This window comes from Melospiza georgiana, chromosome 18 (genome assembly GCF_028018845.1).
Source record: "Melospiza georgiana isolate bMelGeo1 chromosome 18, bMelGeo1.pri, whole genome shotgun sequence".
NCBI classification, from domain to species: Eukaryota; Metazoa; Chordata; class Aves; order Passeriformes; family Passerellidae; genus Melospiza; species Melospiza georgiana.
The window spans coordinates 7,268,395-7,280,906 of record NC_080447.1 but is presented as its reverse complement, the minus strand read 5'-3'; the positions used below and the strand labels follow the sequence as shown (position 1 = coordinate 7,280,906).

General features: G+C 42.4%; 1 protein-coding gene across 11 annotated transcripts in view; it reads right to left on the bottom strand.

The window, feature by feature from the left end:
- Window positions 1–12,512, bottom strand: part of ARVCF (ARVCF delta catenin family member) — a 248,041-nt gene that overhangs the window by 129,949 nt on the left and 105,580 nt on the right. The window contains exon 1 of one of the 11 annotated variants that reach the window (XM_058036955.1): window positions 8,195–8,275. The exons of the other annotated variants lie outside the window; for them this stretch is intronic. Within the exon in view, the coding sequence (XP_057892938.1) occupies window positions 8,195–8,215 (21 nt within the window). The 5' untranslated portion in view covers window positions 8,216–8,275. Of the gene's footprint in view, window positions 1–8,194; window positions 8,276–12,512 lie in introns of those variants that run through there. 11 annotated transcript variants of the gene reach the window in all.

The following is a 12,512-nucleotide window of genomic DNA, read 5'->3' as shown; positions in this document are numbered from 1 at the left end:
TTCGTAAATATTTTTGCAATTTCAGTTGCCAAAACAGTATCCACATTATGTACCTCAGCCAAGTTTCTCTGAACAAAAAAATCCAAAGAGCAACAATTCATGAAATCCACCCACACATTTGCAGTGTCTTTATGCACGCATACACAGCACTTCAGCTGCTGTGGACATGACTCTTCCTTTACTATCTCGATTTACATGGCAGATGCTGATTTTCCCAGTGTCTCTTTTTCTGGAAGGGCTCTGGAATTCAGCCAAGCTAGGCATGGGTGTTACACATTATCTGCTATGCCTCTTGGTGGAGGCAGCAAAGGAAGAAAATTAAATTTTATCTGAGTGCTGTAAAGTTTGCGCTGGCACTGTTAAGCTGAAATTTTGAAGTGTCAGCTTTGTGAGAAAAAGAAAAATAAAACTGATCCCATGTAAATGAAACAAAGATGATTTTGACTGGAGTCTCAAAGACCAAGAAGAAGAAAAACTTACTGGATTAACAGTGTGCCACACTAGATTTAGAGAAACTGCAGGCAGATGCTTCAGTTCCTATTTACACATCAAAACCAGCAGTCGGGTTTTCCAAATTATTCAGCAGATTGACACAGCACCTTTTAATTGATCTCTAATCATATCTGCAGCTGGTGCATACTAGCTTAAAGGTTTGAAAGTCTGTCCCTCAATCCTGGTTACCTCTATAGCAATAGTTCTCTCTAAAGATTTGGCCCTTAAAGACGTGGCAGGGAAAAATACATTTTCTGATCCAACATATTAAGAAGGGTCACAACTTTTTCAGCAATGAAGTGAACAATGTTCTCTCTCTCCCTTTGTCATACAGCTGCTTAAGATACTCATTTCTGTAGGTTAAATTATAAAAGCTGCAACTGTAAATATGGAGGTCCATCACCAGTACATAAAAAATTAATTAGTGCTTCTTTGCACTCCTTGCAGTGCAAGAAGGGTGGGTGCAGTGTCACTTTCTGTTTGCTTCATATTTCCTGAACATTATCCAAGTAAGTCTTTTTTCCCATCTCCTACATCTAAAATGACTGATGGCTGCTGGTTTTGATGTAATTACAAATGGCTCTCCCCTCCAGAAACAACCTGCTAAAACAAACATTGTACCTTAGAAGCAAAGTACTACCCTTAAAAATTGCCAACAGTGTTCACTAATACATAGCCCTGGTACTACTGTGCCACTAACTGGTGTCATGGCTGTCACTGACAGATGAAAAGCTGAATAGGAAAGAAAAAAGAAATGGGATGTGATAAGACTGCATCATAAAATATAACATAAATGTGTCACCATGACCAAGATGCATTCTAACCTCAGGTAATGAAATAACATGCCTTGATCGAAAGAATTACCCTGAGATGAAATTGCTAAGGACAGACATGATGTGTTCCTCATCTAGCACACATGTACTCACATTTACATATGCTAATGTGAAGAATACATTTTTTAAAAACTCTTGTAAACATACTATAATCAGAAATACAGACCATTCCAGTTGGTCTAAGAGGAGAATGAAGAACTGGAAAGTATAAGAAGATTATTAAAGCACATGGGTGAAAAAAAAATATTACTGAAAAACAGAGACAGGAGCTGCTGCATCAGGCTCTGACACAGTACTGGGACACAATCACCCTGCAGAAGTGAATTAACACCATAACCAGCACACTACAAAACGCTGCCAAATATTTAAAAAATATCTTCTGACTTGCCTGGCAGCACTATAAGGCAAGGACAGGTTTTCTGAAGATTCACTGAAATTTCATCCAGAAAACAGCGTGGTTAACTTCACCCAACCACAAGCATCAGGAGGCACCCCTGCCCCCGTCCCCCTTCCTGGGGAGGAAACCAGAACTTTGCTTCCCTCCTGTTTGCAAATCAGCCAGTGGGTTCATGTGAAGCAGCAGATAAAGGATGCAAAGCCCTGATCATAGCACTGGGAGCTTCAAGGCACGTGTCAAAATCATCTTTGTTTCATTTACAAGGCACCACACACACCTCCAATTCCTTCCTTCACATGATGTAGGAATGGACATTTTGGATGGCACAGTAAGGCAAGAGGGTCACACCAAGAAGGTGCCTGGAAGTAAAGGATGCCCATGAGAGAACATCAACTTGACCTGATGCAGAACCAGAGCAGTTGCTCAACAGAATCTATACCAATATGAGACACTGGTGCTATAAAAGAACTTCCAGATACCATTTCGATATAAAGAATTAGTCTGGTTTATCAGTGATTAAGAAGGATTCAGGAAGGTGCTGATGGAGAAATCTAGCCACCCACATAATTTGCTCTGTAAATAAGTAATTTTGTCCACTCAAAACAAATGTTTCACATTACTGCAATGCAGTACTGTGTGAAGCTCCATATGTAATCTTTCATACCAGTTTCTTTATCAATCCTTTGTCCAGAGCTACCTGGAATTAACAAACTTTCAAAGGCCTATATTGAACTCCTTAAACAAGTGACTTATCTTATTCAAATCTGGAGCTCTCATCTCTGCCTAACTCAAATAGAGACACAGATTTGTGTCTTTGTTAAAGTATCACACAACCAACCAGCCAAGGCCCACTCAGTGCCATGCCCAGGAGACAAAAGGGTCTTTATGCCCTTAAGAGCAAATTCACCTGAGAATCATATCAAAAGACAGGGATGCAAATACCTTCATATGCAAAATTTACTACAGTAATTTCCAGAAGTTTACAATTCAAAGAGCAGAATAATCCTGGTCGCACACAGGACCTGTGTTTGTATCTCAGGGCTCTACCAACCATAAACAAATTGTGCTTCATCTCTTTCATCAGCTCCTTAATCAATTACAAGCTTGTACTCTAAAAGGACTTCTGAACATTCCAGATGATTCTTCTGATCCATCTTACACTACACACATCCAGAGTAACGCTACCTAAATTAAATCATCTTCTCATCTCCATGTATGTATTTTTATACCCATACACACATATATATAAACACACACAAAAATACAGTCTCCAAAGTACAAAAATATACCCCTGACTCTGGTTTCATTACAGACTTTCAGGAACATCTCTCTGAACATTACAATAGTCTTGCTGAGAAAGTTTTACTGAAAATAAAAGTTCAGAACTGCACCAAGCGATTTAGCTTGTAGTGGCAGAAAATCCAAAGCTCAAAAATACTTCAAGTTTAGTTAAAACACTTTCTTTTTTGAACACTGAGGAGTTGTGATGCTAAGGATAGATGTGTGGGATTGGACAAAAGGGAAAACTCTGGTATTTCAATCTCCTGCTGTAAGCAGGCGTGGACCCGACTCATCAGAGGCAGAGAACACCACTGGAAGTTATGATTTTCACATTTCTGCAGTACAGAGGGAGCACTGAGTTCATGGAGTTTTCACCCCTTAATACAACAGAAAGGATTCTGCCCATCCATTTGTGGGTGGAAGACTCTTAGACACAAAAGCTGATGCTGCCCTAAGAAAGCAAGTGTTGCTCATCTGGCTCCCCTCAGGTATAGTCACAGTTGCTCATTCTTAGGCATAAAGGCAAATTAAAAAATGTCCCGAAGCCTGGCTGCAACTTAATGAGAGACAGAAGACACAAAGGACACAGTGACATTTAAAACTATCAATGTTTGAGTTTCAGCTTTCCTTTTATCCAAGAATTTGAAATACACTTTCTCTACTCTCAGGATTTATTTCAGGGACTCCATTACTCCTCAAACCTCCGCTGGAAAAACAAAACCAAAGAAAACCTACTAGCAAAATCCTTTGTTTCACTTCTCACACACTACTGAAACAACAGTGATTTTAAAAACACCTGAAGAATACAATCTTGTTATTGCTCCAGTCTGTCCTTGGGAAGATCTGAGCAAACCAAATGCATACAGAGCTCCCAGGCCAAGGCACATGAGGTTTGTACTGCATTGTCACCCTGCTTCAGCAGCAGAGCCATCACATGAGCTCCTGCCCACACACTCCTGTTCATGCCCTGCCCTTTTCCTTCTCCCAACAACTTCACACAGAGCCACTTCTCCCCCCCGTTTCAGGCCCAGGAGGAAGGTACAACCCTTCCAAGGGGCTCAAACAGCCTGGCTCAGGAAGCCATTCCTCTTTTCATGGAGCTTTAGGGTTGGCTTCAGTTTTTCAGCTGCATCAGTTCAGTGGTTCTGTCCCCAGAATGGTCACAAACATGAGTGCATTACCTTGTTGCACACTTTGGGAAACCAACAACCAGCAGCAGCAAAGAACAGGATTTTCTGAACCCCAGACAGAGCTGAACCTCCAATCTCACACCACAATATCCACAAATACTTCCACAAAGGAGAACAAGCAGCGGTGCAGTCCAAAGCAGGAGCTTTTTAGAAGTTTCTCTGCATTACAGCTACTGAATTTTGGTAGCACAGAGGAAATAATTTAGAGCAATTGAGGAACAGAGGTAGGAACAGGTAAAGACATACTAAGGATATGCTAAATACTTTTATTCAGTGAAATGCCTTGTTATTTTAACACTCAAATGCAAGGACAGAACTTCACCAGTGGCCTTGATCCTACTCCCACTGAATCAAACCTTAATTTAGTGGCAGAAATGAACTCCTGGGAAAAAGTGTTTGCAATTCAATGTTTGTGAGCAGCCTTGTTATAAACATCCAGTCCATCCAGTTTCAAATGTGATTGTTTAACATGCTTTTTTCTCCATTTTATCTTCCTTAATCAGTATTTCTAAATTTGGAAAGACCTTGAGTGTCCACATTTGTTGGAAAAAAAAAAAAAAAAAAAAAAAAAAAAAAAAAAAAGACAAAAAACACACTACAGCAACCAAAACCACCAAAACATCTTTTTATGTTTTTATTTTTAGTAACTGCAATGTAACTTAAGCAAAACTTGCAGCCAGCCTGATACTCCATGTAGAACAGCTCCAGACCTTGGGGACAGCAGGTGGTTAAGCAGTACAGCCCTGGGAAGGGCAATTGCTGGAATGCTTTGCTTGGTATGTCCATTGCTGGTACAAAGCTGTGCACTCACACAAAATGGACATTATAGGCCCTCTTATAAAGGAACACAGTTCCTATTGAGGAGTTTTCAGAAACTGAACACTTCCATTTCCACATCTCACACAAGTGTCCTGCAGCTCCAAGGCTTCCTTGTTATGCTGAAGGACTCAGCTGTGCAAGCTCCCCCACAAGAGGCAAAGGCACATTCTCACATCTGAGCTGATGCTCCACACCTGAATTGGGCAGTAACTGCCCAAAGAGTTCAAAAATGCACCATCCTGTAGAGAATTACTGCCTCTGTGCAGAGCTCACACAAGTGTGTGCCTCCATTCAGTTGCTCCTGTAATTAGTTCGACATCTCAGTGAGTCCCAAACCCACTCCCTGTGCCCAGCTCTGCCTACAGGGCTCACCTGCTGCAAAAGGGAATGCTTCAGGGAGCAAGGAGGACTCAATATTGGAGACTGCTACATCTCTTCAGGGCAGTAAAGCATATTAGACCTGTTTCAGGCCTGTCATATATCAGAACCCATAAGTGAATCCCTACAGAGATCCATGCCAAACCTCACACTCCCTTCTTATTTGGTTTTTCTAATATGACCTGACCAATTGCTGGGAAAATGATGATTCTATTGCATGCTGCACCTCCATGAACATATCTTCCACAAGCTTTCCATCACTGGTACAGACTCGCAGCAGGGATGGCACTAATGCATTAACTGCTTTTTCATCTTGCCAGATCTACAATTTCATAGTCTCTCACATCAGTATTATCCTCTAGTGAAATGCTTCAGGAACAAAGTCCTGAGGAAGGCCAGCTTTACTGAGGTCAGTGCCTGAATCTGGAATGTTAATAAAGTATTTTCCTAAGCAAGAATAACAGAGAACTGAAGAAATTTTGGCAAAAGTCACTTTAAGTGACTCCTTTCCCCTTCACAACTTCATGGCCCTGAGGCAAGCCGGCACTTTAGGTTTCAGATCCAGATCAAAGCCGTATGTGATACTGCATGAACATATATTTTAACAGTTCCAGACTTCAAGATCCTTCTCAGTTTCATAAACTCTTTACTTACTTCCAAGGCCACTACAGATACTCAGCACAAACTTCAACAGCCTTCATCCCTCATGAGCAGGAAGGGGAATGGCCAAGGGATGACTCAGGAATGTGACACCCACCCCCCACCATCATGGCCACATTTCTGGTTTTCAGCATTTGGTTCCTCTACCAGTGCTCTCAGGTACAATGCTCCTTTTGTGGCCCAGAACTTCAGGAAGCATGACTATTCCCAGCAAAAGCATGATTAGAAGTTATTCTTCATTCTTTTTAATTACTATTTCACAGCTGTCCTTATCTGAACACAACAGGCCTTCAATTAATGTGGCCATTAGAAGTCCATTGCAGTCTCTCTCCTATCTTTATCTGGATGGATTGTACAGACTTGTCATCTACCTCAAAGTCATTTATTCATTTGGTTTAGTTTTACTTAATTGTGATCATTACAGCTAAAGAATTACTTTCTACAGGCCCTGTAACTGCACAGTAAATTTTTCTGATAACTCACGGCTTAAAACTACCACCTTTCATTAAGCAAAGCATTCTCTAATAAACTGCTGTGCTACCAGACTGAACAGTTATTCTGTGAAAAGACCTCAGAATGAATCCAGAACCATTACTCCAACAGAAGAGATAAAATACCACATCTCTGTCTAATCCTCAGCTATGACAGACAGTGTGAAAATTAAAACCATGACATTTTTTTGTTTTGATATGGAAGAAGAATTTACAAGCTAACTGAAAAGCATGACCTGATGTGATTAACTACAACCTTCCACTCTCACTCAAGCTTTTCTGCCTATCAACATTGAAAACCCAGAAGACACAAACACAGCTGTACTGCATGGGTCAAAAGACATGAAATACACCTTTTTTCTTACTGTTAGCATTCTGCTCCTTACCTCCAGCTTTTTCCTTCATGTATTAAAAAAACCCAGACAAAACCAAAATCCCTTGGAGCTGCTAACTAGATCTATCTATCTAAAACTCAACAATCCATTGCACATAATTTGACAGGTACAGTAGCTGTGGGTCAGGCAATATGAACAGCACCACAGACAAATCAAATCCCTTCCTAAGACGCCCACAGGAAGCATGACACACAAACAAGTACCCAAACAAACCAGCATTCAGCCACCTCCAGCAGGCAGGACTGTGATTCCAGGGAATCCTACAGACAAAGAAATGCTCACTGGAGGACCCAGCTGAAAGGGCCACTTTCCCCTCAAGGGAATCAGCATCCTATTTGCATCATGAAATGATTCAGCCTTCTGTTACTGAGATGGGTGGGTGAAACAGGGTATTAAACCAAGCCAGAGAAACTCTAACAACCTCAGTGCAATGAGCCTAAACAAATTCAGGGATGTATTATCCATGATGTATTATTGTGGCATTCTCCTATTCTACAGTACTCTGTTTTAAATTACAAAGGCAGACGAGAAAAAAGAGGATTAAGAAAAAGACACAACCTCATCCTAGTTGGAGAAGCAGCTCTACCCTGCCACCACCTGAATTTATCAGGTTTCTTGAGGCTTAAAAGGTAGGAGAAGAAGGTTATCCACGAAAAGCACCTATGAATTACAGGAGTCTATATGATCTCTATTTATTTAAATCTAGTCCGCAACAGCTTTGCCCTGGAATACCCAATGACAGTTCAAAGTAAAGAATAATATTTGAAATATTTTTGCACCAAGTTGTAAGTCCATAGCCAAGAAGAACTTTATGTTTAAGATAACATTTAGAGTGAAAAACCACCGTTATTTCTCTGGTATGTCCAACAACAAAATCAAAGAGAAAGCCAAGGAACACAGTATGGGAAAAGCAAACATTGAACAAAAGCACAATAGCAAAGCTTTCTCTTTTAAAAGCACTATTTCTAGCTGTTCATGTCAAAGAGCTCCCTAGATTTATTGAGCAGGACGAGAAGGTCAAAGAACACAATGGCTTGCTTTTTTGGGTGTTTCACCAGTTAACACAACAGAGACAAAAGCAGATTCTCTCTCGAATGCTGTGCTAGAAAGAGCAGCTCAGCTTTTGCTCTTAGTTCCCAGCTAAAATCGCAAACACAAGTAAACAACCCCTTCCAGCGCTGACAGCTTTCTCCACGCCAGCAGGACCCGCACACGCGGCCGCAGAGCCCGAGGGGAAGGACACAAGTTTCGCACTAACCTGTTTGAGTTCCGCAGGCATTTATGCGAGGCGCAGGTCCCGCTGTCCCCGGCACCGAACACCTCCGGCTGCCCGCAGCCCCTGCGCGGACCCAGCCCGCTGCTCCGACAGCCTCCGCAGCCTCCTCCCCCGGCGGAGCTCGCTCCTTTTGTACCCGGACCGGCACCCTCCGCAGCCTCCCTACGGACTGAGCCCATCCAGGGAAAAGCCCCGCTCCGCCGGCAGCACCGGCACCGCCGCGGCTCCGGCAGGGGACGCGTCCGCGTCGCTCTCACATGGCCGAGCCGCCGCTGCCCCGGCGCCGGGAGGCTCCGGCAGGGGGGCGGCACTGACGGGCAGCCGCAGCCGGAGCGGCCACGCCCGGCGCGCCGGGGGAGCGGGGAGAGGGGCAGGGCCGGGCAGCGGGAGAGCCGCGGGAGCAGCCCCGGCTGTGCCCGAGCAGCCCCGGCCGTGCCCGGCGCCGCCGCGCGGTCCCTCCGGCTGCCGCCGACTGCGCGCCCGGAGCCCCGGGGGTTCCCCGGCCCGCCCCCCCGGATCTCTCCTGATGGATTACAGAGACAAAGAGGGAAGCCGCCTGTTCCCGGCGCGTCTCAGAGCTGTAACCTGCCGGCTCCGGCGGCACAGAGCCCTTCCCACAGCGCCTGCCCGGAATTACAGGGCGCTCTGCAAGAAAGCACAAGAAAGGAAACCTTCTCGCTTGCTTACTTTTTGCGCTTCACTTCGAGATTAATGGCATCCCTAATGCACCAACACCAGAGAATTATGATCTTCCATCACCGTCTCCTCCCTTTTGCATCTCACACAGGTGCGGTGAGGCTTAGAGCTTAAAAGTACAACTGGCCTCATTTTTTAAAGCCATTCACCTGCCCACAAACCTATCCCACATTCATTAACTGATTGCCTGGATAAATTACTCATTACCAAAATGAATGCCAGGTGTGCTATGCCTTGCATCCACCACATTCTGCAACAAAAATTGGAACTTCCCAGCATGGTTCACGGTTCTCACATCCATCTCTTCCTAGTAAATTGGAAGTACCTAATTTTTAACATCCATTCTTTGAACAAGGCTGTGAACCTCTATGAAATACCTGGGAAGAAGAAGAGCCTTCCCATACTTCTTATTCTAGGATCTGATCCTTCTTTCTGCTTTATCCACAAAACTATATGAAATGATGTATTAAATATTTTAAGACCTCAAGTCTTGAAAGCAAGAGCTGTAGGTTGGTAGGTGTAAACCAACCTTAACTAAGCATGAAGCATTTTTCCATCTGGAGCCACAACAGGGCAAGAGGAGATGCTCAGCCAGCCCTGAACCAGAGCCCTGCCCTTCCATGGAAGCTGTTGGCCAGATCTGGGAGGCATTGAGGTCCCCAGTGCTGAAAATCCAGCCCTGCTTGCAGACACCCGCCAAGGGGCAGTCAGTGGTGGTTTTCCCTTTTCCTACGAGGTTCCAAAGCAATAAGTAAATCCGACACTGTAACAGCTGGTGGCTGAACAATGGTAATTAAGGACTGAAAGATACTGGCATCAAATTAGAGACTATCCCTGGAAAACAGGCATAGTCAGAGCCAGGGAGACCAGCTATACACCAGGAAGAAAGGTACAATTGAATTGTCTTTAATTATCAGAATAGGCACCTTAGCATGAAAGGTTCTTTTCATCCCAGCTTCAGGTTCCCTGAAAATTTTAAAACATCCTTTCAGTGTCCCCATAACTAACAGTTAATTTGTATCAATCTTAGCAGAGGACCATTAAAAAATGCCATCTCCTATACAGGCATTTAAGAGTGGAAGAAATGTTTCAGACCTATTTAATCCTAATTTCAACCTTCCTACTACTGCCAGTGTCAGCATTCCAGATGTACTTTAAGGGCAGAGAACAGGGCAGAGCTACTTTACCCAGCTCATCCTAGTTTGTTTAGAAATAAATGCTGTAAAGTTTAAAAGGGCAATGGTAGATGTTGCACAAGGTTTAGCTGAAGTGATTTGCTTCACTGGAGGGAAAAGATGTATTCTATCTACAGGGGAATAATTCAGAGGCAACTGCAGTGGCCATTAATAAAACACGTAAAGGCCAAAGCAAAAGGAATGAGGTTTGTATGAGTCTCCTGTACTTTTGTACAGTGCTCTCCCACCCCTTCTCCTTGTCCAACTTTTCTTCTGTTAACAAACTAAAATAGCTCCACTTTTGTTGAGGCCATGCTGGCACAGAACAGTACCATTCAATTTAGCCATGCACATGGCCATGTGCCAGACCTTTATACCCTGTCAAAGAAAAACCAGTGTAAAGCCTATATCCATAGGGCACTGAAGGAACTACTCCTGCATGCAAAGCAATGAAACTGAAAACCTTCTGGATGGACTTGCCAATTCTCACTCACATAAGAAGTCTCTCATGTTGTAAACCCACATGTATTTGTGAAAGCCACATAAGATTAGTGCTGCTGAATTTTGAAGTCCCACCTGCTGGAGTCAGGTTGTTATTTAAAAACATGCTTTTCCTCTAAAATATAAAAGAGATGCTTGTAAGCCTTCTGGTTGTAAAGTAAATTTTGAAAATGTTTTGACTCAAAGCTAAAAGATTTTTTTAAGGGGAAATTACATCTCAAGTTCTCTTAGCCTCTTGTAATATTTTACTAGTTCATACAATTCTGAATGCTGAGATTTGGCAATGTGAAGTCAAAGAACTAATTACCTAAAAAAGAGTTATGGATTAGATCCCTAAGGTTATACTGAACTTCCAGATTCTGGCAACAAACACTTTATCCATTAGTACCAGACTGCTGACTACATCACAACCTTCCCCTCTTTTTTTAAAATGAACCTTAAATTCTTAATCTGTCACTTTTTTTTCCCAGCTGCAAAAGTAGGGTGAAAACCTTCTTTCCTCTTGCTGAGAAATTAAAAATTTATAAATAGAAAGGGATTTAATTCTTTGGAAGATGGAATAGTATAGTATCTCAGCCAGGCTCTCTTTTCTTATTTTCTCCCATTACCCTTAAAAAATTCCCCATCACTAGTGCTGCTCTATAGATTGATCTGCTCTCAGAGGCAGTAAAAAGGAAATGGTTTACAGCTCTGCCTGGGATCATAACATATGGCTTCAGTGATATGTAACTTCCATAAAGCCAACAGAGCAAGAAGGCACAAGATGAATCAAGAATCCCAGCTAACCATAGAGGCAAAAGCAGCACCATCACCCATGGCAATTCTCTGAATTAGAGAGCCTGTATTCATACAGGGGCTGCCATGCCAAGGGTATTTTATTGTCCTTCTGTGAATTTCATGCAGCAAATAAACAAGGTAAGTGGGAGAGCTAAAGCACAGCACACTGGGATGTGTCAGAGTGCCCTACAGTTGTGATTTTAATTCACACAAATGTAAACAGAACATTCTATCTCCGAGATACATTTTGAAATCTTTTCCTGTTAGTATTATCATCATTTTTAAATGTATTTGAAAAGTTACAGGAGCCCTTTCAAAGCATCTGTACTTGCTCCAAAATGGTTACATGACTGTAGTAGGACACATCCACCCAGGTATTTCTAACATTGCCATGAACATGGTTTTGACAATCTTCTTGCTCCCATACTGCAAGTTTGGAAATGGAGACAAAGCCAGGTTGCCTCAGTAGGGAGCTGTTGTATTAATGGAGGATAATTTTAGGTGCCTTCTTTACTTAAGAAGCCAGTATTAAAAAGAGGTCTAAAGGATCACAAGGCTGAGGAACAATGCAGTAAAGCAGATACTTTCTACAGGCTGACACCACCAGGCATTTCAGTAAGTTCAGGGGATTTTTAACTCGTATACCAACACAGCTTCCATCTTGCTACATCTAGTATCAGTCAACTCCATTTCATCTAAGTTGTCATATGACAGGATGAGAACAAGGACAGTCTGGTGACAGCACTGCTTACATTAGAAACAAAGGACAGAGGAAGGTACATGTCACTGCATATAGGTCACATCTGAATGAATGACCTATGTTTCCTCCCAGCAGCTTCATTTAGGTAAGAATCAACTACATTTTAAAGGCATAAAAAAATCTACTCTGGTTTATGAAAAAAAAAATTAATTACCATGACATTTATAACAGAACAACAACAGCAAGGAAAACAGATCAAGTTAAGGTTGGAACTATGACCATAATTTCATGCTGTAGTTATTGAAAAGGAAAACAACTACTAAATGCAGGAAAGAAAGACCCAGCATTAACCATTTTTCATTTCTTAGTTTTTGTTTTGGTTTGTGGATTTTCCAGACGATTTGTGCTGTATTTCATGCTGCATATTACAAACTCTTGCTCAGAAGGTACC